At 33.3% G+C, this 24,354-nt stretch overlaps 2 protein-coding genes across 2 annotated transcripts in view; both read right to left on the bottom strand.

The window, feature by feature from the left end:
- LOC114326749 (lambda-crystallin homolog) overlaps positions 1 to 24,354 on the bottom strand; it is a 593,088-nt gene that overhangs the window by 68,773 nt on the left and 499,961 nt on the right. The gene's annotated exons all lie outside the window — the stretch shown is intronic.
- LOC114326751 (acidic leucine-rich nuclear phosphoprotein 32 family member A) overlaps positions 9,577 to 24,354 on the bottom strand; it is a 29,550-nt gene continuing 14,772 nt past the window's right edge. Inside the window, exons 2-5 of the mRNA XM_028275181.2 lie at positions 17,777 to 17,940; positions 17,288 to 17,500; positions 16,803 to 17,080; positions 9,577 to 11,771 (exon numbers count right to left, since the gene is read on the bottom strand). Coding sequence (XP_028130982.1) covers positions 11,722 to 11,771; positions 16,803 to 17,080; positions 17,288 to 17,500; positions 17,777 to 17,940 — 705 coding nt within the window. The 3' untranslated portion in view covers positions 9,577 to 11,721. The remainder of the gene's footprint in view (positions 11,772 to 16,802; positions 17,081 to 17,287; positions 17,501 to 17,776; positions 17,941 to 24,354) is intronic.

Genomic DNA, 24,354 nt, shown 5'->3' with positions numbered 1-24,354 from the left:
ATAAAGATATCTGTTGTCGACTTGTATCCTATATTGTTTATGTCTTGTGATCCAGGGCTGCCGCTAAACTGTTGGCCGCCCGTGTGCAACTTAATATTTGCCGCCCCCCTTCCAACACTTTAGTCGCTTCAACATAGGTACTAGTATTTAAAGAAATGTGCAGGAGACCGTAACGGATATATGAATAATAATTGCTCTGATCTCGACGTTACTTTTAGATCTGGATCCCGCGTACCAAAAAAAGTTATTATTATGTCAATAATAATATACAGAAATGAAATCTTGCACTAATACCTACACTGTGTAAGTTTTGTTTACAAAACTACTTGCAACATTCGGCCTGCTTAATTGTTTACTAATATATTTAAATATATAGGCCTGGATCCCGCGTACCAAAAAAAGTTGATTAATAGCAAGCTGAAAATTTGTTAATAGCTTAACGGTGTCTAGTCGGACAAATTTTGATGTATGTGAACACTGGAACAGGAGAAGTTTTAATTGTGGAACAGGTTAAAAATTTGGAACGTCAGACTACGAAAACGTTCCAATGTATTTTGTCGGACATAACTTCCAATTGATTTGTTACCATTTCATTACTCATGCAAAAATCAGACTGGTGTTTATCACCAACTGGGCATTTTAACGAGTGGAACACGAAGAACATGTCAAATGACAGGAATCATGTTGGTTAGTAATAACAGCAGTCTGATTTTTGCATGAGAGTTTAATGAAAGGGTAACAAATCAATTGGATGTTCTGTCCCACAAAATACATAGGACGTTTTCGTAATCTGACGTTCCAAATTTTTAAACTGTTCCACAATTAAAACTTCCCCTGTTCCAGTGTTCCCGTACATCAAAGTTTGCCCGACTAGACACCGTTAAGCTATTAACAAATTTTCAGCATGCTATTAATCAACTTTTTTTTTGTACGCGGGATCCAGGCATGTTTGAAATACAGTAGTGTGCAAAAGAAACGGGCACACTAATATTACAAACAAAATCGTTTATCAAAAGAGTGTCTAAAATTATTAAATTCTCAACTTAGACTGAACTATAACCCATCTATAACCATACATAAGCATAAAGGAACAATATTACAGCAGAGCAACCATCGAGCAATAAAAAAGATTTTTTAAACCATCGAGTAGGTAATAAAAAAGACTTTTTTATTACTCAAGGAGAGCAACTTAACAAGCACTTATCTAAATTCTCGGAAAATATCCTAATTGTCGTATCGTACTCTCTTAACAAATCATAAATGTTAATAATTTGAAAAAATCGTATATGGACCACGTAGATAAAAACATCTTCAAGTCCGAAAGCCGCCAGCCACTTTGAATTAAAAAGCATTCCCGGAACTACTCTATGACTACAGCTGCAAAAGGGCAGTTCATATAATAAATAACATTTTCTGCCATTTTTGTTTAGATTGTTTGGAATATTAGAGTTTATAGAAATATCTGAATCATTACTATTTAATTTTTTGAATGTATTTTCGTTTTAAATAAAGTATTATCATCAGTAGCCTGCTTTTGGCCGCCCGTGTGCGATGCACACATGGTAGCGGCGGCCCTGTTGTGATCCGTTATTGTTGTTCCAAGATACTTAAATTCTCTAACGCGCTTAAGGTTAAAGATGATGTTCTGACCGATTCTGTGTCTCTGCTTTTGTTATTGCGGCTCATATACATATATTTTATAAAGTAACGTTTTCCATTTTAGTGGGTCATTTTTTAATTTAATTTTCCATTTATAACAATCGTTTTTTCCGACTATAACGCCATCTATCCATAATTCGAAAAAATGTTTCGAATAGAAGTTATTTATTGTTACGCATGGAATCCAAATCTGCAATAAAAAATGGGGGCTCCTATTTAAGATTTTAAAGTAACCCCCACCCCACCTACGTGGCGGGTCGTGTTTGGTACCATTCGATAGATTTTTCAAAAATATTGAACAAGTGTATTTTACAGTTTTTCGATCTGATATCCATTTCGCGGGATTCGTATTTAAAATATTAAATTTGCCCCCCAGCCCTTTTCGTTGGAAGTCGTGTTTGGTATCATTCGATAGATTTTAAAAAAATATTAAGCACATATTTTTTAGTTTTTCGATCTGTCATTCATTTCGCGAAATATTCGCTTTTTTCTTGTGAAACTTTGAGACTCGCCAATTTCCTTACGCCCGACTCAAATCGTCAGATTTTTGAAATATCCACTCTTTTGCATGTACAGTAGAACCCCGAAAATCGGAACTAATTGGGGGGACAGCCTGTTCGGATTATCCGAAAGTTAGCCTAATATTTCAAAGCTTTCATTGTCGTTGATTTTGAGTCGCAAAACGTTCTCGTAAGACTGTGGACAATATTTTTGGACTCAAGTTGACTACGAGAGAATCGAAGTAAGTTTATGTTTAACCTTTATAACTAAGTCTGGCTAATTGGTTTATGCCAAAGCAATTATAAATAAAAAAAAACCTTTATAAGCACTACATATTAAAGTACGTCTTCATTTTTAACAAATTTTAAATGCCAAAGTTCTATTAATCCTACATTGTTCAATTTTCTGGTTTTACTCTGTATAAATAAACATGTTTTTAAGTTTTTGTCTCTAATTTTTTTCACTTTCCGTTGGTTCGGATTAGCGGGGTTCTACTGTACATAACTTACCTTATCTTAATCTGACAATTTCGAGTTTCTTTAAGGATAGATTTTTTTCGGTCCCCCCTTAACGAACTCCCCTGTGTTAAGAGCTAATATATGGTAGAGGTACATCTGAAGGATACCAGATTTCTCCCCATATGATAAACTGATGTGCTCGAGTAACTGCAAAAATCCCAGCTTGGGCTCCCCTACTATAAAGCAAATAGCGCAAGTTGGCATCAGATCACCTTTGTTCCTTGAGGTATCCTCTAACTACTCACCAATTTTCATGAAAACCGATGGAGGTTCAACGAAATCCGAGTTAAAAACCTTCGGTGACTGCACTTTCAGACATGTAAAAAATTATTTAAAAAAAAAAAAAGTGGATTTCACCAATAAAATGCAAAAAGCGCAAGTTGACACTGTCACTTTTGCTCCTCGAGGTATCCTCTAACCACTCACCAATTTTTATAAAAATCGATGGAGGTTCAACGAAATCAGAGGTAATAGTTCATAACCACCTCCAGTGACTCTATTTGTCTTTTTTGAGATCTTTTCGACTTCATGTGTGTTTTGTTTGCTTGACTATAGTTGATCATGTTTTGCTTTAATTTGCTAGTTTTTCCCATTCTCGTATTACTAGATCTTTCAAATCCTAGTTAATACAATCAATCCATCTCTTTCTTGGTCTACCTTTCGGTTTCTTCCCGTTTAATTCTTTTCTAAATACTTTTTTTGTATTTCTCTTATCATCCATCCTTTATACGTGTCCCAACGAACTCGATCGTTAACATACTTCGTATTTATTTTATGATTGTCGGTCTATTAAAAATTCTATTTATTTCGTGGTTCATTCGTATACGCCATTCCCCAGTATAGGTCCATATATCGCCTAGTGAGAACAATAGTGGCGAAACACGAAAATCAACGTTTTTGAGTTTAAGTCCATCAACCGACATCCAGGGCCGTAACTACGATGTTGGGTTCCCCGGGGCAAACGTTATCTGGGGGCCCTCTACTGGGGGTCTGGAGATTTACCCACAGCGGAAGGGGGGGGGGGGATTCCCGAAAAATGTTTTGATATTTAACCCCTTGAAAACGCATATTAATGCATTCCATAACTGAAATTTCTTGTATCTTCATATTGCTGTTTTAGACCAACACAAAAATTTTTTGAAATCACCTTACTTTAAGCTACATAATTTTGCAAGTACCATCAATATAACATCATGTCTGTTTTCATAAAAAAAGATACTATAATTTTAATTACATTGTTCGGCTACACTGTTCTTACATCTGTTATATCTGACAAATCTGAAACAAAAATATTATATGGTATGGGCGATTAAATACTCCCCGGACGCATCCCTTCCTGGACTTGTAGCTTAGCCCGGGACCCCTCTATAAATGGAATTTTAGGTTTTATTACGCGGAAATAACTAATTTCCTAAGTAAAAATTTAAATTAGTTAAAATGTTAAAGTCTCAGGGGCCCCAGCTTCGCCCAGGTCTTAGAGGTCCCTGTTCTGTTCCAATTGCATTTTAGTCAAAATACGAATTTTCCCAGCGAAAAATTAAAACTTTATGTTGAGGTCTAGGGTGCCCCTGTAAGATCTTTTTAAAATTGTCAGTTGAAAATATTTCGTTGGGATCGGCTTTTAAAATTCTTCTTCTTAAGGTGCCTATCCGTTCCGGATGTTGGCGACCAGCATGGCTATCCTAACTTTGCTTGCTGCTATTCTGAATAGTCCGGTTGTCGATGTATTAAACCACTTTCTCAGGTTTTGAAGCCAAGATATTCTTCTTCTCCCTGGTCCTCTCTTTCCAAATACCTTGCCTTGAAGAATGAGTTGCAACAAGCCATATCTCTGTTCATTCCTCATAACATGGCCAAGATATTCTAGTTTGCACTCTTTGATTATGTTAATAATCTCGCATTCCTTGCCTATTCTACGTAGAACCTCAATATTAGTCACACGATCCACCCACGAAATTCTCAAAATGCGCCTGTAACACCACATCTCAAATGCCTCGAGTTTTCTCAAAGAAGCCTCGGAAAGTGTCCAGGCCTCTACTCCGTATAATAACGTAGAAAATACATAGCATCTGATGATAGAGATTTTGGTAGCAAGAGGTAAATCGTGGCTTCTGAAAAGAGACTTCATCATTATGAACGCTGATCTCGCTTTTCCTATGCGTTGTTTTATTTCACTTGAGTGGTCCCACTGGCTGTTTATGTTGGTACCAAGGTATGCGTAGCTGTCGACCCTGTCAATTAGTTGTTGGTTAACCAAAAGCTGTGTATTTAATATTTCGCGCTTACTGACTACCATATACTTTGTTTTTTTCGTATTGAGATCAAGTCCGTATTCTCTACTTATATCTGATATGCGCGACATTATTCTTTGCAAACCATCTAGACTGTCTGCAAAAACTACAGCGTCGTCGGCATATCTAATGTTGTTCAGACGCACTCCGTTGACTAATACGCCTTCCTGTAGTTCTCCCAGCGCTTGCTCGAAGATACATTCAGAGTATATATTAAACAGCACCGGGGACAGGATGCATCCTTGCCTCACTCCTCTATCTATGGAGACTGCCTCTGTTAATTGGTCTTCCACTTTAATATTGGCAGTTTGGTTGTAATACAAATTATATATGATTCTCAAGTCTCTATCATCTACTCCCGCTTCTTTCAAGATGTTTATGAGTTTATCATGTTTTACTCTATCAAACGCCTTTTTGTAGTCGATAAAACAAATATACACTTCACAGTCAACATCCCTGCATCTTTGCATAAGCACTTGGACAGCGAACAGAGCCTCTCGGGTGCCTAAGGCATCGCGGAATCCAAACTGCGTCCATGATATCTGTTGTTCGCATTTTTTATATATTCTGCCATGTATCACCTTCAGAAACGTTTTGAGCAAGTGGCTCATTAGGCTAATTGTTCTGTAGTCTTCACATGTTTTGGCATTTACTTTTTTGGGTAAAGTTACGAAGGTCGACTTTAACCAGCTTTGGGGTATTTTTCCAGTTACGTATATTTTGTTGAATACGGTTGTTATCCATTTTATTCCTTGTTCATCCATAAGTTTTAGGAATTCTACATAAAACTGGTCAGGCCCTACAGCTTTACCATCTTTAGTTGTTTTAATAGCTGACGTGACTTCTTCAATGGTAATCGGGGGTCCTGTTTGGCATTCAATGTCTTCAATGGTATTCTGCCTTTCATCTGCAAAAGTTACTTCCACATATTTCTTCCACGTGTCTAGTTTTTCTTCCACACTTAACAGTGGTTTGCCTTGGTTATCTGCCAAACACCCAACTCTTCTAGGTTTGTATAAGCCTGCAGCTTCTTTAACTTTTTTGTGCATATTGAATGAATCGTGTTTATGTTGCAATTGCTGGATTTCCGCACACTGTTCTCTTAGTCGTGTATCCTTAGCTATTCTAATTGCTTTTTTGATATCTTTATCTATTCTTTTGTATAATGACATGTCCTGATCTTTGGACTTTCGCCTCTCTTCCATCATATCTAAAATCTCGTTTGTCATCCACGATTTCTTCTTTATTTTTGGTGGTTTGAGGAATTTCTCACGTATGTCTTGTGAAACTGTATGCAACTTTTCTATCTCCTGGTCCATTACATCCGATTGAATAACGGTATTCAAGTTGTTCTGTATATACCGTTTTACACTCTGTTCTGTGTTTTGGTCTTTTAATAGCCTTATGTCGAATTTTGGATTGACACTACGTCTAACCTTCTTTAGCCTGAGCTTAATTTTGCCAATCAGTGGGTTATGGTCTGACTTGATATCAGGCTTTTAAAATACATATTTTTATATTCCTCGTTAAAATTTATCCACGGCCAAAGAAAAAGGGGCCCCGGTTGCCCCAATGGTAGTTACGGCCCTGCCGACATCTAAATATGCCCTCTTTTATGTGCAATATCGGCTAACAATTGTTTATTAATTTCCTTATTACTAGAGGGCTCCTACAAGTCTTTATGGTATTGTGAATTTGTCAAATATTTTGATGCATTAATGACGAAAGCACAGCAAACTTTATATCAACACTGGCGAATCTGTAATTACGCCGTGCCTGCATTATTTGAAATATTAGATATTTTATTAAAGATAGTAGTACAATGTGCAATACTGGCGAATGAGCACTTTTGTCTGTATGGTCGTTTTTGCTTGTTTTTTTTTTATAAAACTTCTTACAGAGAAACTCAGTTTCAATCGTTCTTAGGTACTTAGAAATAGCAAATCAAGAAAGCGTCTATCCACTTTGGATCAGTAATGTTTAATTCCACACTATCGAGAACCAATATTCATTTCTAATAAGAAATCTTACAAAATAAATCAATTCCTTCTACCCACAATTATTTTCTTTAGTAGTTTAAAATACGAAACATATGTGAGTGAAATGATGAATTTATTTTACTATTCATAGCTCTTTTGCTTACTTTTTAACTTTTATCATGTTTATCGTTTTCTTGTTAACAGACATAATGTTAATAAGTATTACTTAAGATTTTATTGTGTTATTTGTCTATTGTACTTTAGTTTCATTTTTCGAATAACTGGTGTGTACAATAAAATATTTTATTTGATGCGTTTAATTTATTTTTAAAAGTAAATTTTATGATTATTTAAAACAGAAACTAAACTGTTCTAGTATAGTAGTAGTAAAGTATAGTGGCGAAATATCAAATTAAACATCCTCGATAATGCAATATAATGGCATAAAGCAGAAAAAAAAATCAAAAATAAATACAATGTCCATCTTTTCTTCAAATAAAATTACTTCCACTAATTGGTTTAAATGACTAGAAGCATATTATTAGAAAAATTCTGCAAAATGATTACCTATTAGTCAGTTATACTGTTTAGCAATTTCATCAAAACTTCAAATACCATTATCTCTAAATGTTCATTTTGAAGTTTCGTCACTATTGTTCTCACCAAGCGATATTTTCCTTAAAATTTTTCGTCCCCATCTAAGCTGTTCCTCTTGTTCAGTAGTCCCATACCAAGGGAAGTAATACAATACTTATTAAACATTAACAAATTTTCTAGACCCATAGCTCATAGTATGCGGTGCTTCTTAAAGAGATTGTATAAATCTTTTCTAGGATATTTTAATTTTCAGCTGATTATGTATGTCTATATCATCTGCGCAAGTAACAACTTGATCGATCTTTGTAAATATTGTACCTTCTCTATCTATATGAGTTTTAATAATTACTTGTTACATACAGTCGGAAAAATGAAAGAATACCCATGAACGATCACATCAATCACTTATTTTGTATTTGCTGTCTTTTTCTCTAAATAACAAACGTTTGTTATAAAAAAAGACAGCAAATACAAAATAAGTGATTGATGTGATCGTTCATGGGTATTCTTTCATTTTTCCGACTGTACTTACTTTTGCCGTGGTGTTGGTTAGGCATAGTTTTACTAATCCGATTAGTTTTTTTTGGCACATTTAACTCTTGCATTGCGCTATACAGGGTGTTTCATTAATAATTGTCCATATAGAACTGGAGAAACCTTAGCACAAAATACGAAGATTTAACCTAAAACACTTAATAAAATGTGGCTCCTTACTGAGTTACAGGGTGTTTTATCTAAAAATTTAAAAACTATTTTTGCTCAGCATTTTAAAACTATTCAACGTATGCTTTTCATACTTAGTAGAAAGTGCGACTACTATACACCCTACTAAATTATGATAAACGTTTCTAGCTACTACCAGAGGCGTACAACAGGGGATAGTGAATGGTTGACCCTTCTCAAATTCTACGCCACTGGAGGAATTACTATTTTAGTGCCATTTTTAGATTCTCCAATACTTTCTACGTAAATAATATACTCTTCATTGGTAACGATAAAGTCATTGGTTTTAGAGATATTTGAAGTTAAATATGAAACGGCACAGATATTTTGATTAATTTATGATATGGTTCATATGATTAAAATTTAAAAATTATTTCTACCCAGTACTTTAAAACTATTTGGCCTATCCCTATCATACTTGGCAGAAAGTGTAGGTACTGTACACCTTACTAAATTATGATAAATAAACGTTTCTAGCTACCACCAGAGGCGTAAGACAGGGGATAGTGGCTAGTTGACCCTTCCCAAATTCTACGCCACTGACGAAATTGCTATTTTAGAGTTATTTTTTGATTTTCTAGTACATTTTATGTAAATAATGTACTCTTCATTTGGAACGATAAAATGATTATTTTTCGAGATATTTGAAATTAAAAATGAAGTGACACAATACATTAATCAAAATAACCGTGTCGTTTCATTTTTAACTTCAAAGATCTCGAAAACTAATGACTTTATCGTTACGAACGAAGAGTTTATTATTTTCATAGAAAGTATTGGAAAATTAAATAATTGAACTAAAATGGCAATTCCGCCAGTGGCGTAGAATTTGGAAAGGGTCAACCATTCACTTTCCCCCGTCGTACGCCTCTGGTAATAGCCAGAAACGTTTGTTTAACATAATTTAGTAGTTTGTACAGTACCTATACTTCCTACCAAGTATGAAAGAGATACGCCGAATAGCTTTAAAATGCTGAGCAAAAATAGTTTTTAAATTTTTAGATAAAACACCCTGTAACTTAGTAAGGAACCACATTTTATTTAAGAGTTTTAGGTTAAATCTTCGTATTTTGTGCTAAGGTTTCTCCAGTTACTATATGGACAATTATTAATGAAACACCCTGTATAATTTCCTCTAATTATTGAGTCATACGCTTGTTTGAAATCTACAAATAGATGATGTAGTTTGGTACTCAGAGCTCATAGAATTTTTCTAGCGTTTGCCTTACTGTAAAATTTTGGTCTTTAGTTGACCTGCCTTTTCTGAATCCTTGCAATCACGTGGAAGAATAAAATAAGCATACAGTATCAATGTTAAGAAATTTTAATCTGAGAAAGTTGATGATATAACACAAGATCAATAAAAAACAATAACTTAATCCATATGCATTGTTAACACCCTAAAACTACGACATTAGGTAATAATGGATGTACAAAATATAATCATTAAATTACATTTTTTTTAACAATTTCTGGCTGCTACTTTACCTATATGGCATTTACAAAGGTGTACACACTAACTATAGTATCTTTTACATATATGCTTACAGTTTTCAATGTAGTTAAGAAAGACAACTGAACAGTACAAGATTTTCACTTAAACCAGTATTCACTCATTAAGAAACTAATATTGTTTTTATAAAAAATAAACAATATTGGATAAACTGTAGGTACAAAATCGCATCTTCAGCTGGAGCTGCATTTACATAATCCTCAGACCTTAACCTTTACAACACCTTCTATATACCTACAATACATTTGTACTACATTCGTTTAAATCTTTCATAAAAAAATTTCGTGAATTGACAAGTGAATAACTGCCTTAGCCAGCATCTTATACTAACAGAATCACCCCTTCTACCCTTGGAATGTCGATTCATAAAAGTCTTTCATATTTTACATATAAAACAGTACCTACAGTAAAAAATATCACGAACGATCATTTTTATGTAAAGTTTACACCTACGTTGAAAATGATTTTGTACTCTCATCAACCAAAGAATAGCTGCAGAACCAGCCGTTTGTTTCTAATGTCAATTTTATATCAAAAATCTCAAAACTACATGCGAGATATCTTATACTAAACGATATACATAGAAGTACTAACATTAAATAATTGTCACATGTAAGTTTGGATAGTAGCGTTATAAAATTTACATTTCTTCAAGTCGTACCTCTACATAGTAGAGATGTAACTTATATTTTTGATTTATTCTTTTTTAATTAAAGAAAAAATTGATCGTAGATCAATTTAATATATGAAAACCTTTATTAACCCTTCTAAGTTTACTAGCTAGTTTTTATTAATCGATAACATAGAAGACTAGGACACCAACAGAGCATACAGTGAAAGCACGCTAATAACCGACAAAATTATGCAAAAGATGGAAAACATAATACATTGTGAAATAAAAAGAGATGAAACAGTAGAGGTGTAAAATTATCGATAGGAGCCTATAAATTTACATTACATTACATAGTTTCCCACCTCTAGATGTATCGAAGGAGTATGACCACTGTCACTGTAGGAACTGTGCCACTGACATCTAAAGGTGCGAAAGTATGTAATGTAATGTAAATGTATAGGTTCCTATCGATAATTTTACATCTCTACTAGTTTCATCTTGTTCTATTTCACAATGTATTATGTGTTTTCAAGATAGTCATGGGAAACATTGGTGAAGACGATTTAAATAGACTGTAATGTGTTTTACTTGCTGTAATGGTAAACCTGCACCATGATATAGCTATCAAAATATCATTTTAAGTATAAAAATTCAAATATAAAACAGAAGCATCTTCCAAGAAGTAAAATTTTCCTGTGTCTAAGGGAATCACTGCAAAACATTTGAACTAGCATCATTAATATAGACCATATTGTAGTTCTGATTGTAGGAAGTGCTTAACCTGTCCTTATATAAATTCCTAAGCAGAATTTGTACCTTTTGAATAATTTACACACCTAAAATTTGACTAAATCTTTCTTTTTCAGCAAAATATTTTTTACTGTACTAATAAAATATTTACACCTTATTGCTTATAAATCTACATAAGAGAAATATTACCTAGACAGTCTTCCTTTCATCAGAGCTACAAGAATACTATCACTTCTTCTAAAATTCTACGACAAACATGTAAAATTACAAAAAAATGATCTCGTAAGCTATTATGTTACACCTTTGTAAAAACACTATCATAAAATTGATTTATTTTGCTCGTATTTGCGCAGGGAATCGATCATTCAATTTAGAATTTTTCAGTTGTATTCAAAAAGGATAAAAGTATTTTATTTATTAAATTTTTTTAATTTTTCTTCTGTAAAGTATGAAACCACAGCCAGGGGTGACGACTTTAACAAAAAGTCTCTTCTCACCAAGTTGGAGACACTTCATTGGTCGGTAATAAAAATGTTTTTATATATCACTACATATTGATGATGCACACAGATTGGGTTTAGTTCTCACCATCCCCTTCCTCCAATTTTCTCTTCGTTCCCCTTGATGCTGTAAAGAAAAGAGTCACGTAAGAAAGAATACACCCATGTAGACATAAAAATAAATTATTACTTATAGTCCGATCAACAGCCATTTTTTCGTGGAATTTTGAGAACCAAGGTCAATTTCCTTGAAAATTTGGATTTAGGTAGTAATTATAAACTTTGTCAAAATCTATCCTAAGCCGAACTGCGCTTTTGCCCTGGGGGTGAAAACAACCCCATCTAGGGGATGAAAATTTTTTAATCAAAATAACTGTGGTAATCTATAGAGTGACCAATTCTGAGTAAATTTTGTTTTATAAAATTTTTTTTGCAAAATTGGCACTTTCCAAGTTATTTTCGATTGAAACTATGCATTTCTCATTGAAGAAACTCACGTTTTATAACCGTTTTTCATGAACTCAAATGTTGTGCAATTTTTTTGGAAAATTAAGAGACATCTTTTAAAGTTCATTAAAAAAACCTTTCAAACAAGCTCTGACAAGTTTTTTGCATAAGAACTGACTGACTTATGATGAAAATAAAGTCGCTCTCTGATTTTTTCTCTTTGAAATGTAAAAATTAAACCCTCGTCGTTACAATCCTAATAGAAATGAGTAGCTTCCCACTTGAAATTGACTTTGTTTAGGTATAATTGATACGATCCATGTGACTTGGCCGGTTTGAAATGCTTAGTTTAGAAAAAATAGCTGAATAAATCGAAAATGACATATTTAAAATTAAAAAAAAAGTGCATTTTTCTTAAATAAATCTAAAAGTATTCATAATATGAAAAAATGTTTCAAATATTAATTGTAGAATTTATTTTACTGAAAATTTTGATTTTTTTGTGTTTTTGCATCATGAATACTTTTAGGTTTATTTAAGAAAAATGCATTTTTTTTAAGATTATAATAATGTCATTTTCGATTTAATCAACTATTTTTTCTAAACTAAGCATTCCAAACCGGTCGAATCACATGGATCGTATCAATTATACCTAAATACAGTTAATTTCAAGTGGGAAGCTATTCATTTCTATTAGGATTGTAACGACGAGGGTTTAATATTTACATTTCAAAAAGAAAAAAGCAGATATTGATTTTATTTTTGTCATAAGTCAGTCAGTTCTTACACAAAAAACTTTTGTCACAGCTTATTCGAAAGATTTTTTAATGAACTTTAAAAGATATCTCTGCCAAAAATTGCACCACATTTGAGTTATTTGTGATTGAAGGTTCTCCATTTCGATGTTCTTCGAAAATAACCATCCTTTAAAGAGCAATAACTCGGTCGTTATTGGGTTTACCTAGGTCTTTCCGGCACGAATCTCTTTGTTGAAGTTATACTTCTTTTGGCGCGATTGAGAGTAAAATTTCATAATACTGTGCGCGTGCGCACACAGACAGTATGGCGTTTAGTTGCTAAATCTTTCAAGTTATGTGTAAATATATCGGTGCAAGAAAAGGTGTGAAAAGAATATATTAGTGTTTTTAGTAAATATATTAGTGTGTAAATATATTAGTGCATTTGATAGTGTGGAACACTGGGCAGTAAAGAATTCCCTACAAAACAGCAGAATAGACTACAGATATACCGACTTAATTACAAATATATATATGATAAGGCAACAACAACAACTATCAAGCTAATGAAACAAACGGAGCCTATTAAAATAAACCGAGGAGTAAGACAAGGAGATACCATCTCGCCCAAGCTATTCAACCAAGCGCTAGAAGATGTGTTCAAACAACTGCACTGGGATGGTTTGTGTATAAACATAAACGGGCAATATCTGAATCACTTACGATATGCTGATGATATTGTATTAATAGCAGAAAGAAGTGAAGAATTACAAAGAATGATGGAAGAACTAGATAGAGAATCGACAAAGATAGGACTGAAGATGAATTACAGTAAAACAAAAACCATGACCAATCAACAAGAAGAACTAGTAATTACAGTGGCACAAACAAGAATAGAACAAGTAAAAGAATATATATATCTAGGACAAACCACTAGATTAAATAGAGAAAATCAGACCGAAGAAATAAAGAGAAGAATAAGGTTGGCCTGGGCATCATTCGGAAAACTGTCTTATATTCTAAAGAACAGAAAATACCCGCAATACCTAAAAACAAAAGTCTTCAATCAATTTATACTCCCTGTTTTAATATATGGCTCTCAGACATGGACGTTTACAAAAGAGAATATGGAAAAAATAGCAAAGACAGAAAGAGCCATGGAAAGACAAATGCTGAACATTAAATTATCAGACAGGAAAAGAAACGAATGGATCCATAACAAAACAAAAGTGAAAGACGTCTCTACCCAAGTAGCAAAGCTTAAATGGAAGTTCGCCGGACACACCCTACGGCAGAAGGATGAAAGATGGACTAAGATGGTAATACATTGGAGACCATGGAACCACAAACGAAAAAGGGGAAGGCCACAGATGCGATGGTCAGATGACCTGAAGAAACACACTGGGTCAAAATGGATGCAAATTGCCCAAGATAGAGAGGCATGGAAGAAAGAAGAGGAGGCCTATATCCAAGGATGGATGTTTAGGGCTGATTAGATATATATTTATTATAATTTTTGTGTCTTTGGATTTGTCTTCCTGATGAGTATTATTAAAACAATTTATTGTATATTTATTATACTTGTCTGTTTGTTACCGTGAATTGCCATTAGGTACCTCCGAACCGATACAGACACAGTCCTCGTAGAGTATTTGGTATAGCATTTGGCTAGAGAGCGAGAAGTCTTGAGTTCGAATCCGAAGCAATCCTATACTTTTTTTTATTTTTTTGAAAGCAGTAGGCACAAAATTAGTTTGGTGTTAAAAAAAATTAAAATAAAACTGTTTAAAGTATATTTATTTTTAAGAAATCATATAATAGAAGTATAACTTCGTACGTGTGTACAAAGTACACACACACATTCTTTTTTTTATTAGCCACAATTTTGTTCTTAATGAGTTTTTCTATAAAATTTAATTTTTTTTAAGTTATTCATGAAAAACGGTTATAAAACATGAGTTATGAAAAATGCATAGTTTCAATCGCAAATAACTTGGAAAGTGTCAATTTTGCAAAAAAATTTTATAGAACAAAATTTACTCAGAATTGGTCACTCACTATATACATTACCATAGTTATTTTGATTAAAAAATTTTCATCCCCTAGATGGGGTTGTTTTCACCCCCAGGGCAAAAGCGCAGTTCTGCATAGGGTAGATTTTGAAGAAGAGTGTCAACAGAGTATAAACCCAAATTTTCATTAAAAATCGGTGTTGATTCTCAAAATTCCACTATTTTACAGTTTTTTACCGCTAATGAGTAGTCTATTAATTATTATCAATTGGTTTAGAGCTAAATAGTCCACAGAAACTTAAGATAAAATTATAAACATAACAAAGATGATCTCGTAAGCAGGATATAAACGAGATGCATGGGTAAGCGTACAGAATGGGAAACAAAGAAGTAAAAGTCCTCTGTTACATAGACGACGCAATATTGATATCCCAAGATGAAGATAGTCTGCAAAGATTAGTCCACAGATTTAACGTATGAGCAAAAGAACTAATGACAGTTTCATCTCAGAAAACTAAAACAATAGTAATCAGTAATGAACCAATCAGATGTAAAATAGAAATTGACGGTATCAGTATTGGACAAGTAATGGAAATAAAATACCTTGGAATTACATTGTCAAGCTACAGACACATGGACAAAGAAGTGAGAAATCAAGTACAAAAAGCAAATAGGCTGACATGATGTCTTAACACATTCGCTGCCACCTATATTCAGTTGCTTTCGTATGGAGCCAATACGAATAAAACCCTATTTAATTCAACAGGTTATGAATGCCACAAGACGTTCAGTGGCACCTGACTCAAGTAGCACAAAACACTTTTTGGCATCAGTGGCAGCGAATGTGTTAACAACACTATATGTTGAAACCAATATATTAACACTGAGATGAAGTCAAGAATTTACAAAGCCAGTGTAAGACCAATAATGACATGCATCAGAAACAAGAACCGATACAGCCTCAACACAAAGACTACTGGAAACAGCAGAGATGAAATTACTGACAATTACAGGAAATTCGACTTGACTCATTACAGAGTCGTCATCAACATAAAGATCTATCTTTGCTTCTTATATAACTTAATTCATAAATTCTGTATCTCACTCTTAAATAAAATTGGTCTACGTTTACCTTCAAGAACCACCCGTTCTGTGACCACCTTCCACGAAGTCATTAACCGTACAAACTATGGTTCAAGTTTCTATCTCTGTAAAACTATTAAATTAGCAAACACATTATCTCCGCATATTGATTTCTTTATGAACGACTTTACTGCGTTCTCCACACAATTACATTTATATTTAACTTAATGTTTTAATTTCAGGACTGATTTGTCAATTACTGTTATTGCCTTTGTTCTAAGATAAGTTGTATTTGTCAATTGCAAAATGTTTTAGATATTTAGATTTTATTACTTTATATTATAGGACTAGCTCTCAATTGTTAAATGAGAGCAAGTAATTTTATTATCGTTTATTATGTAATTACCAATTTTGTACTAGATCTTATTTTGAATTGTTTTTCTAGTTTGTGTGACATTTTAATTGTATTATGTACTAATGGACTTCGGTCCATCAATAAATAATTAATAAATAAATAAATAAATAAATATGATGAGAGATCGAAAAAGGGAAGTGAAGACATTAGAAAACAATGTATAAACATATAATGTATAAACAAATGGGCACTAAATAGAAAAAACCAGAATGGAATAACCACATAAGCAGAATAGGGGAGGCATGTGTGGTCAAAATAGCAAATGATATTGCCAATCAGTAGAAAAGTATCAGCCAACAGCGCAAAAGATAGAGTGACAACCTTCCAAAGTCAGAAATATTTTGGGATAAAAATTAAGAGTGATAGAAATATTATGTTTAAATAATAAATTATATTTTTTATAGATAAAGTCTCATAAGAACTTAAGACTATTGAGAAGTTTTATTAAAAAACAGTTAACTTACCATCTGTAGCTACAGCTAGAGCCACATCTTCCTCATCAGAGTCCTGTTCATCATCAAGTTCCTCTTCAATGACGTAATCCTCACCCTCTTGCTCCTCACCAAATTCATACTCATCATCATCCTCATCTTCCTCTTCAAAATCATCATACACTGATGAAAGACGGACATCTTCTTCTTCATCATCTGAAGACATATCACTGTCATTTCCATTTCGATTAAGGTCCTCTTCATTCTCCTCCTCTTCATCTTCTTCTGCCTCTCCATCATGTTGATCATAACTATAATAACAAAAACATTATACATTTGGTAAATACATACAATCTTAACACGTTAGCTGTGTATATTTTGTTAAGTACTTCTCCCAGAACGTGAACTAATTGTAATGTAAGTAGGCACTTGTTGCTCATCAGTGACATTTGCACTGGAGGGACACCAAATGTTGCTGATAAGCTACATGCGCATCGAAAGTGTTAAATAGTACTTACCCATCTAAATATTTAAGGCTAGGAATCATTTTGAAAACTTTGTCTCTGTAGTTTTCTACTGATGTTGCTTCACAGTTGAACAGGTCCAAATTCTTGAGGTTCTTCAAATTCTTAAGTGGCTCTAATGTCTCCAGATCTTTGATTTTATTGCCACTGAGGTTGAGAGTTGTTAATTTTGGACTAGTTTCAAGCAGATTTAGTCCATTTGCTATCCTAAAATTAAACAAAGCTATGTAAGTGTCCCAAATATTATGTTTTATATCATACAAATCTCTTTAAGATGTTCGCTACCAAGCAACTCATATATGAACCACATCGATTTTTCCTATAGAACCCAGTTTCTCACCCTTGAACCAGGATTGTACTACACATAATGGCAATTTAAATAGCTATGGTCTATGAGGATGAAACTTAAATACCTCCTTGGTAGCAAACAGGTTAATGACAATATCTTGTGGTTTTTTGTTTGTAAATAAATGAAGAACTTACCTGTTGTCACTTAATTCAAGTTTCTTTAGATTTGGGAGCTTAGGGAAGCCTTTAAGAGAAGTGAGCCCAACATTGATGAGAGACAGGTTTCTCAGGTTTGTGAATTCGTCTGTTAATCCAACTATACTGGTGCTTCTTGAGTTATCTAAGATTAGGTCTTTAATCTAAAAAAAGAACAACATATTTAAGCAACACATCTTTAGGTATCAAACTGTTTGACCTACAGCAGACAGGTGAGGTCTGTCAGACATCACTCATACGGAAATACAATGTATGTACTTTTATTTTGCCTGTCTGCTGGAGAGTTAAACACAAGGTAAAATAAATATATCTGTGGTGCTAAGGCAAAACCCGATATGTCAAAAAACGTGATTTTGCAGCAGATGAGTTTAAAAGTTCATGGTGTTGTTGAAATAGTGGACATATTGGAAACTAATTTTATCATCTACTGGTTACATGGACACGTTTAGCCATGTAGGGTTTTGCATCATTTTCTTCATCGCTCAATGTACAGTTATGATCACTGAATAATTTACACCTTAATTTTTACATTGTAATACTGTAAAACAGCAGTGTCGTACGGATTTGATAAATGTCAAAGTCAAAAAATTTCAAAAAGTCAATACTTGGCGAAAATTTTGCAAGTGTTGAAAAATAAAATAAAACGATATAAAACTCCTCCAAAATGGTTAGAATGCATTTGAATGCACAAAAAAGCAAGAGCAATCGCCAAACTCGAAGAAGGTTGGTCACAAAGGCAAGTTGCTGCAGATTTGAACGTAAGCCATATGTGCATATGGAAAATCAAACAAAGACGAGATAATTTTCACTTTATAGCAAGGTTAAATAAAGACTGGTGAGAAAGGCTGGAAGAAACTCATGTTAATGTATTTCTGTAGCCTTCCCGGAGTGCAGATTTTACCCCGTCGAAAATGTGTGGGCAGAGTTAGAAAGTAAATGAAAAAAACCTTAGACCACGGAATAAAATTGAATTATGGGAAGCAGTTAAGAAGGCATGGGAAGAGCTTGTTGACTATAAGAGTGGATTGGTGCTATATATGAACAGAAAACTGCAAAGTTGTATTGACAATAATGGGGCTTCCATCAAATATTAACTGTTGTTTATTATTTATCATTGTTTTTCATTATTTAATATAAAATAGATTTAAAATATAATGGATATTTTAAAACCAGACTTCCTTATTTTCGTTATTAAGACCATATCCATTTTATTCAAAAAAACTTTTTTCTATAATTTCCATTTTGTTAAATTTTGTCAAATATATTTATATTATTTTGATTTTTTAATTTTAATCAACATATTCTAGGTACACCACTGGTAACGTCACTTTGACGTAAAAGGTGCGTTTAAACCAGGTAAAAATTTAAAAAATCGGCTCCTAGATACGTAAGCCTGTAAACTATTCAATGATCGTAACTGTACATACTGGCATTAAAAATGAAAAATAGATAATTTTTGACATATCATGGCTTAGTGTGAAAACCTCGTAAATCATTTTTGATTTGATGGTTTTAGTTTGAAAACCTTGTACCTCACGATTTACAACTGTTAGAAAAATTCCAAATACACTAGACTATTTTCTACAGCTGAAAAAAGAAACCACATATATCAATTACTCTCTCGATTTAGTGTGAATACCACGTATATTTATAACCAAGAATTTGGTACTTAATTTGGCGTGTTTGTTTGAGAGATTCGACTTGCAGAAATGTTTTTTGTTAACAACAAAAGGTAGTCCAGCATATAGAAATATTTTATGAACTGAAGCTATGAAAAATGAAAACCTCGTAAATAATAATAAACACAACCTCATTTGAGATGAAAAACACCTATATCAAGATATACGAGGTTATCATAGTTACTTGGGCAAAGGCTCTATATACTGCAAGAATATTTACATGTTTTTCATAGTTAATATTTGTATTTCCAATCTAATAGCAACATTTAACACTTTTAGCTCTGTGCCAACATTAGATATTTGTCTCAATGTGCTTGAATTAAAAATATGTAACGTAATTTTTGTTTTTTAGTTATATTATGCAGAAAATCAGTTTTTTGCCTCTCCTGTAAAATTGTAATTTAATGAGATACGAGGTTTTCACACTAAGCCATCGATATCAGGTTCTGCCTTAGTACCACAGATATACTATAGTATATATGCACTTTAAAGAAACGTAGTTTGTCAACACATACATGCACAGAACACCTGATGTTTATATTATAAACAACAGCTTTCAGGTGTTCTGTGCATGTCTTCTTCTTCTTCTTTTTGCGTTACAACCCTGGATGAGTCTTTGCCTGTCTGGCTATGTCCTTCCGATCTCTCTTGTGCCCTTCTTATTCATCCAGCCATCTCGTTCTGGTCCTTCTTATCAGCTTCCATTTTAATATTTTCTTTGTTGTTTTTGCATCTCCTTGTCTCTGAAAATGTCCCAGCCATGACAGTCTTTGACTTTTTACAAATCTTAAACCATCATAACTTTCATTCAATTCGTTAACCTCGTTGTTTCTACTGATTCTCCATGTGCCGTCTTCCTCTTGCACTTGGCCATATACTTTTCTCAGTAATTTTCTCTCAAATTTTCTTAGATGGGCTTCATATTTTGTCATGTTTTCCAGGTTTCACAACCATAGGTTACTACGGTTGTAATACATAGGTTCTGTGCATGTATGTGTTGACAAACTACATTTCATTCAAGTATATTACTATTCGCGGAGTGCAAGTACTTGGAAGGGGAAACTAGAAACGACCCTGCGCGAGTCGCGGAGAAATATTGCAACTATCTTAAATAATTCATATTGTCAATTGAAATTGTCAAATTGACGTATATTTCATACCTTCTGTCAATGAAGCAGAAAAATTATATATTGCTCCACAATATTGATATGATATGCAATTATTATATAAAGGTAAATTTAATTAATTTTATTTTGCTTGCAGTACTGCATTTTAATAACTAATTTGATTTACTACATACAATTGTTGACGTTTTCATAACATAGCCTGAATCTTATTTTTTCTTATTATTTTTTTGGACTATGGCCTTGACAATTATCCAGTAACCAGGACTAATATAATTGGCCAATATAATTAAAAGTTCGAATTTTAGTATAGAGCGTAGAAATAGGGGTCGCTTTGCCGAACTTGCACGGTCCCAATACAGTGATGAGCGCACTAATAGAGAGTTATCAAGTAACTCTAGGAGAATACGGTAACGTTATTTTAGTAATGGAGCATGCACAGTATGAATATTGAATAACGGAAATGATTTTAACTTTAACGAGCTCCGTTACGGTATGTCAGATAGCGGGCTTGAAATACGGTAACGTTAGCAGCGAATCGCACCAATTCGGCAAGACTCGGACATGTAAGTTCTGTTATGTAATCTGTTCTGTGTGATGAAATTTTATTTCTGTACGTTAACAGGTGTTTTGTCTTTGTTTTCTTGGCTTGGTTGACCATATCTGTTTCGACATTTGGAGTTAGTGGAAATTTGGTAGAACATTTTATTTAAAAAAATTTTATTTCATACATACAATATGAACACAGATTTATTAAGAAAGGCGAAAAGGCTGCACTTTACAAGACCGTTTTTCAAATCGAAAATACTGTTTGGCTTGCTCAGGTTCTAAGGTATCGAAATTGAAGACAGGATGTACATTATGAACATTATCATCATTTAAAATGTGATTTAGTATCACGTATTCTATATCATCGTCATTTAACTTCAAGTAATATTGACTGTTCTAAGTTCTAAGATCTCTTTCATATTTCTTTAGAAAAATTTAAATCCAAATTGTACAAAACAAGGAAAAAAATTCAAAATATGTATCTTGGGTGAAAGAAAACAAAAACAGAAAAAAATTTAAACAAATTTAATTAGTTTGCTGTTAAATACGACTTTTGACTGACAGCTGCCAACTATTATTATATTATCCAATTATATTAACGTGAAGCAGGCATTCTACCACTTGATAACTCTAAAATTGCATATACGTTAAAACTTATACAGTAAAAAAATAGCGTTTATGTGTCAAAATAACGGATGGATAGAATTTTACTTGATAACTCTCTAATAACCGGCAAAATAGCGCAAAAGATGGAAAACATAATACATTGCGAAACAGAAAGAGATGAAACTAGTGGAGGTGGAAATAATCATTATAAACATATTAATTAACATTACATTGCATAGTTTCCCACCTTTAGACGTCTGTGACAGGAGTATTTTATAAAATTATGTCACAGTGACAGTTGTCATACTCCTCTGATACGCCTAAAGGAGGGAAACTATGTAATGTAATGGTAATTTATACATTTATAACGATCATTTCCATCTCCACTAGTTTCATCTTTTGGTTTAGCAATGTATTATGTTTTCCATCTTTTGTGCTATTTTGCCAGTTATTAGCACGCTCATCACTGTATACTAATATACTTGATATAGTATTATACAGTGATGAGTGCACTAATAACCGGCAAAATAGCTCAAAAGATAGAAAACATAATACATTGTGAAACAAAAAGAGATGAAACTAGTGGAGGTGGAAATAATCATTACAAACATATTAATTAACATTACATTGCATAGTTTCCCACCTTTAGACATCCGTGACAGTATTTTATAAAATTCTACTGTCACATTGACAGTTGTCATATTCCTCTGATACATCTAAAGGTGGGAAACTATGTAATGTAATGTTAATTAATACATTTATAACGATAATTTCCACCGCCACTGGTTTCATCTCTTTTCGTTTTGCAATTTATTATGTTTTCTATCTTTTGAGCTATTTTGCCAGTTATTAGCACGCTTATCACTGTATATTAGTATATACAGTAAGAGCCACTATACTAGACACATAGGAACATTGAGCTATTACAGTCCTGGGCCCTTCACTTGTTGTAATGTTTATTATGCATATTATGTCAAGCGATGTTTAGAATGTCAGAAAATGTATAGAAAATGAATATTACGAGTAAACAGTAGCGATCAACAGGTAGCAACAAACACGTTCATTGCGGCTCTAATTATGAATACAGTAGAACCCCGCAAATCCGAACTAACTGGGGGGGACAGCCTGTTCAGATTCCGAAAAGTTCGGATTATCCAAAAGTTAGCCTAACTAATAATTCAAAGCTTTCGTTGTCCTTGATTTTGAGTCGCAAAACGTTCTCGCAAGAGTGTGGACAATATTTTTGGACTTAAGTTGACTGCAGGAGAATTGAAGTAAGTTTATATGTAACCTTTTATAAGCACTGCATATAAAGTACGTATTCATTTTTAAGAAATTTTAAATGTCAAAGCCCCATTAATCCTATGGTTTTACTCTGTATAATAAACATGTTTTTAAGTTTTTGTCGTGAATTTTTTAATTTTGTTCACTTTCTGTTGGTTCGGATTTGCCAAACGTTCGGATTAGCGGGGTTCGGATTTGCAGGGTTCTACTGTATTTTGTTGAGATATTTGGCACACATATTCGTAATATAACAAAGAATGGCGGTACAGAGCCCAATTTCAGAAATATGTTAGTATGTGGAAACTACTCTATAACTAAATAAAATATTGAAAAAAGGAGCCTGTACCGCCATTAACCCGCCAGTGGTCGCTATATGAGATTTTCTCTCACGGTTTCAGAAAATTACACACAACTTTTTTTCTGGGAAATTATACGCGCTGTAGTTCCTTCTAGTCTCCTAACTATCCTCCCTCGACAATATAATAGACTCATCCGCTCAGACAGTGACTCAGTTTACTTAGTATCACCATATTGTTGAGTCAGTGCGCTTCATGTGAGAGATTTTCTCATCAAGCGACCACCGGCGTCACCAACTGTGTATAAAAATTACTTTTATTTTTCCCCTTAAAACCTAAAATAATATCCTTTTATGATGTAATAAAATGCGCCGTGGATGTGGTCGATGATAGGAAAATCCTATATTCTGTTTCACGGGTTAGTTGTAGATGGTCACTTACCATATATTTTCAATGTTAAATATTGGCGGTATCAATTCGCGGTGTGCAAGTACTAGGAAAGGGAAACGAGAAACGACCGTGCGCGAGTCGCGGAGAAATATTGCAACTATCTTAAATAATTCATATTGTCAATTGAAATTGTCAAATTGACGTATATTTCATACCTTCTGTCATTGACGCAGAAAAATTATATATTGCTCCACAATATTTATTTATTTATTATTCATTTACGGACCGAAGTCCATTAGTACATGATACAATTAAAATTTTTTACAATTAAAATGTCACACAAATTAGAAAAATAAGATCTAGTAGATACAAAATTGGTAAATACATAACAAACAATAATAAAGAATAAACTTACTTGCTCTCATTCAACAATTGAGAGCTAGAACATTTTGAAATTGACAAATACAACTTATCCCAGAACAAAGACAATAACAGTAGTTGACAAATCAGTCTTGAAATTAGAACATTAAGTTAAGTATAAATATAATTGTGTGGAAAACGCAGTAAAGTCGTTCACAAAGAAATCAATTTGCGGAGATAATGTGTTTGCTAATTTAAGAGTTTTAGAG

The sequence above is a fragment of the Diabrotica virgifera genome, chromosome 2 (assembly GCF_917563875.1).
Source record: "Diabrotica virgifera virgifera chromosome 2, PGI_DIABVI_V3a".
Taxonomy (NCBI): domain Eukaryota; kingdom Metazoa; phylum Arthropoda; class Insecta; order Coleoptera; family Chrysomelidae; genus Diabrotica; species Diabrotica virgifera.
Note: the sequence above shows the minus strand (reverse complement) of the source record. Positions and strands in the feature narration are given on the sequence as shown.